The following is a 6813-nucleotide window of genomic DNA, read 5'->3' on the forward strand; positions in this document are numbered from 1 at the left end:
CAGGTGTTTTGTAGTTAAACATGCCACTACATATTGGTCTCTTTACACTTTCCACCCTCATATTCTACTTGAATATTTTCACAAGAAAAATAAAAGCTGAAGACAGATAGTCCCTGGACAAAGTTTTCTCCCATGCCACATGCCTCATTGCAACACAGTCGAGGCAAAATGCCAAAGCTTGCTACTGTTTCTTAAGGTGGCTCTGCAATGAACAGAGATCTCAGCATGCAGACGCGTAGCCACACAAGCTCTGATCCTTTGGTGCGTGCACTGGAAACAGTGAAGATGTCAGAGCACACACATGGGTACGGATGTCCTTTGAGATCCTGCAGGCATCTCACTATGTAAATGTCATGATAGTGTTCCCTTGTGGTAGTGGCGTACGTATGGATCATTCGCTATGTTAACCGATGGATTGAATGATGAATTTTATATTCATTTTTAATTAGATATTTTTTCCTCAGTGGCAGAACTCTTAAGAGTTTTAGGGCTGGACTGGTAAAATGTGGTTTGAAGAAACTCCTGCTCTGGGGGATAGTCTCAGTCTCCAGACTGCAGTATTTTGTGGTTTCTAGGACCATGGGTTTTGTGTGTTTAGCTTGGCATATTGCAGAACATTCCTGTGCAACTGGCTGGGCACTGAATTGGAGCAGTCTGTAAGGATGATGTCAAATCTTAATAGGAGAAAGGTGAATCACGTTGAGTGTGCCCTGTGCCAGGTTTTCTGAGGATTTGCACTTGCTCCTGGGGAAGTGGGCTGCAGGCGGTACCTGCTCAGTTGATAAAAGCAGATGTCTTCACCTATTAGGAGGTGTGTGTTACTGAAGGAGTCCAGCCACCGAGTCAGGTGCAGAAGGTTATTGACTGGCCTTGTCAGTAGAAGACAGTTTTCTACCTACCTGCTGTAAGTATAAACTTCTCTTTCTTTGCCCTTGTTGATACGCTTGCTTATAGGAAGGAAAAAGGGGCTGTGAGGGTGAAACAAATGCAAGTCATTTGTTGGTTTCCATCTTGTATGGAAAATACTGGTGACAACGTGCTCCCAGTTCCAAGTCCTGAGCTTGGCAACTGGAGAAGTGTTTTCTTTCAACATACAGGGTGTCACGGAAAGAGGTCTTTCTTACCTTTGTATTTCTCACTTGCACTTTTGTTCAAGCTTGTAAAAGTTTAGGTTCAGTACTCACCCCATGTAATCAGGGCAAAAGAGTGAGTTTAAGTGTTTTATTTTTCTTCCTTCCAGGATTTTTTTTCTCCTTAAACTAGTAGATTTTCCCTCTTCAATTTCATTAGAGTGGAGCCGTACATCCTGCTGGGGCTGATTTCCCACACCAGGGTTTGCTGACAGCAGGCAGGGAGGTCCAGCAGGTCGCAGGAAGCTCTGGGTTGCTTAGGCAATGAGGGGGCTTTTCAAACATTTTCTTGATCCGGCAGTATTGCTACAGGATGCAAGTAGAAGCTGTCTTGTGTGACAGCACGTTATCAGGATACATTTCCGCTTCGTAAAGTCTAAAGCAGCCCCCATGAGCAAGCCCAGCACCATTGGGCATCTCTTTGACAGGCGATCTTTGGCCGTGCTGTTTGTTGTGCAGGATGGTGACTGCCAAGGTGTGGGTTCTGAAGAAGCATTTTGAGGGTTTCCCCAAAACCAGCGACTTTGACCTGAAAAAGATAGAGCTGCCAAACCTAAAGGATGGAGGTAAGTGCAGTGCCACCTCTTCTTATTTTTTCCGGAGGTTGTCTGGTTGCTGACGAATGGCTGTGTATCTGTAGAACTGCTTGTATGTTTCTCTGGCTTGGATTTTCAAAAATGGGTTGGCACGGCTTGTGGCAAGCCATGCGCCTTAGCAGAGAAGGGTGATTGCTCAAGAACATGTATGCTGATGGGTTTGGTGGGGTTTAAGTCATGCTGCCTTCTGATAATACCCTTAGAAACAGTAACTGAGCTTTTCTAACTCTAGCATACAGCGGCTGCAACATGCCTCTCAGTCTCACACTGCCTAATTACACACGGTGCCTGATGGCAAAGGCATTTGAATGTGTTTGCAAATTAAGCTTACTGGAGAAAATTGCTGAAGTGATATGCCTTCAAAACCCACAGCCGCAAGGAAACAGAATTCGTTTAATTTAGAAAGAGAGAACTCAGCCGTGACACAGAGCCAATGAGATAACTGTAGTAAAACCCAAACATGCTTTACTGGTGAAAGGTTTTAATCTACTTTATTTTGCAAAATCCTTTGGAGAAAGCTGGAGAAGATGGTAGCCTCTGGGAGTAGGTTTTCACTGGATTTTTTTCATGCTGATAGGGAAGGTATTGAGGATAGTGCTGGGGGAGAGCAGAGTGACTGGGTTGGGAGTGAGCCTGCAGCTGGGAGGCCTTGGGGCTGGAGTCAATGAGGGCCGGTCTTTCATTTTAAGAAGCAACGAGGCAAGACTTCTGTCTGCATTCAACATCTGTTTTTTTGCCAGTGCTAATCTGTTATATTTGACCTGTTGTGACAGCAAGAGAGTGAATAAAAAGAGAAAAAAATGCACAGGTTTTATTTCTGTGTTTCTCCATTTTAAAAAGGGTAGGGAATATGATAACTTACTCTGTGCAAGAGCTGTTGATAAAAGAATTATAAAAGAAGCCATTTATGGCTTCACATGGACATCCGTACCATGTTGTCTTGAACCTCACCCCGCCACTTGTCCTTTACAAAATTTACTCCAGTTTAGAAGGTGCCCCAAAGAAATTGCATTAAAGTACTAGTTATGTTTACAACTTAAAGGTTTTAAAGGTGATTTCTTCTTACACATACATTCAAGTGTTTTCATAGCACCTGTACTTCTATAGCATTCAGACACACTTAAAAATTTCATGCCTGTGGGTATTTAAGAACATGGAGTCATTTCTTCCTTCCCATTTTAATCCCTACAGCAAGAGGCATAACTTCATACTGGACTAACACTTTTAAAGGAGACAGCCTTTCTTGTGATGTTACATGGCCTTGACTATTCTTCCTGCTCACTCTGAGTAATGGGAAAATATTTGTATCTGAGTATATTTCTAGCTTGTACTAGCTAGACCATTGCAGCATAGGCAATGAAAAGTATTATTAGGTGGAGATGAACAGCTAAAACTGCTGTGTGAATGAGAATTTAAATTAAAATTTGTTTAACAGTATATTTCACAAGAACTAGTGGCCTTAGAGACAGCAAGGTGGATTAGGCTACCTAGAAAAGATAGCCTAATGCTTTCTGTTTAAGGCAGCAAAGCAGTGTTTATATTTGACCTGTGCCAAGGTTTCTTACTACCCTCTGCTGGTTGAATCATGGGAAGGCATTTTATATCTGGGTCGAAAGTAAGTTAGTGTTTTTCTTAGGGGGTCTGACCTCTTGAGCCTCCTATAGAGAGAGGAGGCAGGTAAAGGAAAACAGAATTGAAAAGAAGCTAGCCTGCTAAAGAGACACTACAGAAAGTGTCTTTTGCAACAGCACAGCGATAATCCAGAAAAAGCTAATAGATGTAGTCATTGTTTCTGGTAGTTTTTCCCTAAAGGATAATGGGATATGGGGGTTTTGAGCCGTCAGGAATTCCTATAGCTTTTGTTGAAAGACTGACTTGTGGAAACTATGCTTTACTGCCTGCTAATGCCCGGGAATTTGCTTTGTCTTTTGTTGCTGCTTGAATCAGTGTTTCTCAGTGTTGATCCTTACATGAGGTATATCTTTTTCTTCTTTTTAAATTGCTGGCTAAGATACATCATTTGGTCTCCTACTTAAACCTCAAAGGAACATGTACTGGGAGCATCCCCTGTTGCCAGAGTTCCAGATGCCTTTGTCTGCTTTTTATAAAACGTGTAAATTACAAGACTCCCAATATAGAGCTGTGCCAGATTTAGCCAGACATTAGGATAATGATGCTGCAGCCCTAGACTTTTCTTGGACTCTGCTGTTTTTCCTTGTCATGTCTCTTCCACTGGAATGCAATGGGCTCAAATAAGACTGGAGCCCTGTTGCAGTAGCTGCTTCACTTATCTTAGCAACCTTGTACTTAAGGACACATATTCTAAGTAGGAAATTGCTGATATGCCCATGTTAATAGGTGGTAGTCCAAGCACAGGGAGACTGGGTAGTTTGAAGAAGTCTGGTGGACTCTAGTGTCAGAGATAGTTCTTTGGAGTCTCAGCCTTCTTGTAGCGGTGGACCATGCTGGGAAGATTAATGCTGTTGTGTCCCCAACACTCTAGCCCAGTGTTCAGTCAAGATGGGATGCTCAAGTAGCTGGCTATGGAAAACATCCAGTTATGTCATTACAATGACAAGCTCTTTGTGATCTGTCAACATCACTGCTTATGCTCTCTTTCTGGGTCACACAGTAGCTACTGCTTCATAGCATATCTGGAATATCATTAAAGTTGCTTACAGTAAGCCATCTCTCTGCCTGCGTTACAGACCTTACAGTCGAAGGGACATGAAGGAAGGGGACATAATGATAGGCACACAGGTTGCCAGGTAAGATCTTCAGTTCTTGTTATCCATACACATGGCAGATCTCGAAGGAATGTACTGATGTTTGAGACATCTGCAGCCTGCATTACGTGTTCTGGACATGAGTCTACATACTTCTGCAACTGTATTCTTATCTGTAATTGGTTGGAATGTGTTTTTCCTCTAAGATCCTCTTTTGCCTTCTTGGAGAGCATTTAGGCCTCTGATACAATCTATATGTTATTTCTGGTGATAATGTTTTCAAAGGAAATTTTTACAAGCAGAGATATGAAGGACTGACCATTGTATTTGCTGTAAGTGTCAACTTCACATTTTAAAATCTGCTGTGCTAGTAATTGCATGCCTGAAACCATGCATGCTATGTACTCCAGCTGAAAATACCTCAGCATCACCTAAGATACAGCTCTAGACAGAGGATTATCTAACCTTAAATCCATCCTTTCCCAAGCTTGTGGTAATTTAGCTACACAGATGTTTCCCTTTGTCAGCTTGTTCCTGCTGTGCTGCCTCTAATTTACTGCCCAGGAACATCTGTGGCCTTTGACTCTTGTGTTTCTCTGCAGGAACACTGAGGGCTGGGATAAATTAACAACCAAGCCTGCTGAACAGAAGGCCAACTGTTTCCAATATTTCAAAGCTGCTTACCTACCCCTTCCCAACGTAGTTTTCCTATTGGACTAACAAAGTTGAATTTTCATTTGGCATAGAGACACCGCAAGTATGAACTTCTCCCTGTTGCTAGATACTGCTTTCTATCTGGTTTTGTTACCCCAAGAGGCTCCATCTTCAGGATCTTCAGCCTTTAAATGAGGTGCAGGTTGTCTGAGAATGGAACTGCTTGTTACAGCCTATCTGAGACTTCTTGCTTTTCCACCCTTTCATCCCGGCATCCTCTTTCCTGCCTTCTAACTCACATTAGCCTAGTCTGAATTCATACCAGACTGGTGCTACTCAAAAAAAAAGTTGGCATCTATGTGGGAACATTGGATTTGTTGTGGGCAGGGCTGAGTCTAGAATCATGTTGCCCAGTATCCCCCTGGTGATGAGAGGTTGTAGACATTTCAGGAAAGACATCAGAAGCCTACAGCATCAGCAGGCATGGGCTAAATGTCCTGATGTGAAATATTTTTCTCCTGCATCACAGGGCAACAGGAATAAAGGAGGGAAGAACCAGTAATGATTTGTCTCTGACAGGGTATTTTTTTTTTTTTCCCTTCTTTTAAACAGGATTGTAGAAAGCAAGAATCCTGCTTTCACAGTGGGGGCCTTTGTCGTGGCTAGAAGTGGCTGGAGAACTCATTTCATCTCTGATGGGAAAGACCTACAACTCCTTCCTTCCAGTTGGCCAGAATCACTCCCCAAATCTCTGGCTCTTGGGACGGTTGGCATGCCAGGGTGAGTTTCGAGATCCAAAGGCAGCTATCCCCCGGATTTTGTTGTGCAGAATGTTTCTGCCTATCTGTATGACCTTTTTCCCTCATCTTGTTCTACCAGTATGTTGTCTGCTCACTCTGGTAAAAAACATGTGTGCTTCTGGATGCCCTTATCCTGTAGAGGGCCTGAAGTTTGGCCCATCCTCTAGATCAGAGGAGATTTGCCTTGGAGATTATGGTGCATCTCCTTGAGTTATCATGAAGTAGGAAGAGGATCCAGGAGGGACTGGAAAGAATCCAGTTCAATCTGAATTAACGTCAGTGGAAAGATTCAAACTTCACTGGCACCTGGACTACTCTGCTTTTGCTGATTGGGCTCTTCTGCTATCACCATATTTCCAGAATTGCCCCCAAAATGGCAAAAGACAACTGTCATATCATGCAGCAAAATAGAGGTCCTTTAAATTGCACTGCAGCAGACAGAGCTGCTGTGTTTCGGAATCTGTATTCACTACTGCAGTCTGTCAGTCATCTTCCACATTTCTTCTCTCTTTCTCTGTAGTTTGTATGGGAAATCAGGACTTGGTCAGTCCTGTTGACATGGAGGGCTTTCAAAATGATTGTAACATTGTGTGTGATGCAGAACTTCTCAGATTTCATTTTTACATCAGGCAAGATGAGTGTTTTTCCAGACAGCTGCTAGATGAATTGAGTTCACTGTCGTGGTTTAACCTCAGCTGGCAACTGAGCACCACACAGCCGCTCGCTCACCCCCCCCTGGTGGGATGGGGGAGAGAATCGGAAGAGTAAAAGTGAGAAAACTCTCACTTTTGAGGTTGAGATAAGAACAGTTTAATAATTGAAATAAAATAAAATAGTAATAATATTAACAATAATAATAAAAGAATATACAAAGCAAGTGATGCACAATGCAATTGCTCACCACCCA

At 42.8% G+C, this 6813-nt stretch overlaps 1 protein-coding gene across 3 annotated transcripts in view; it reads left to right on the top strand.

The window, feature by feature from the left end:
- Positions 1 to 231: 231 nt before the first annotated feature.
- PTGR1 (prostaglandin reductase 1) overlaps positions 232 to 6813 on the top strand; it is a 17303-nt gene continuing 10721 nt past the window's right edge. The window contains exons 1-5 of one of the 3 annotated variants that reach the window (XM_009286214.2): positions 232 to 305; positions 1590 to 1696; positions 3656 to 3701; positions 4435 to 4494; positions 5719 to 5886. In XM_009286214.2, coding sequence (XP_009284489.1) covers positions 286 to 305; positions 1590 to 1696; positions 3656 to 3701; positions 4435 to 4494; positions 5719 to 5886 — 401 coding nt within the window. In that variant the 5' untranslated portion in view covers positions 232 to 285. Of the gene's footprint in view, positions 306 to 732; positions 812 to 846; positions 909 to 1589; positions 1697 to 3655; positions 3702 to 4434; positions 4495 to 5718; positions 5887 to 6813 lie in introns of those variants that run through there. The other 2 variants (XM_019473915.1, XM_009286215.2) reach the window with 2 other exon arrangements.

This window comes from Aptenodytes forsteri, unplaced genomic scaffold, assembly GCF_000699145.1.
Source record: "Aptenodytes forsteri isolate BGI_AS27 unplaced genomic scaffold, ASM69914v1 Scaffold103, whole genome shotgun sequence".
Taxonomy (NCBI): Eukaryota; Metazoa; Chordata; class Aves; order Sphenisciformes; family Spheniscidae; genus Aptenodytes; species Aptenodytes forsteri.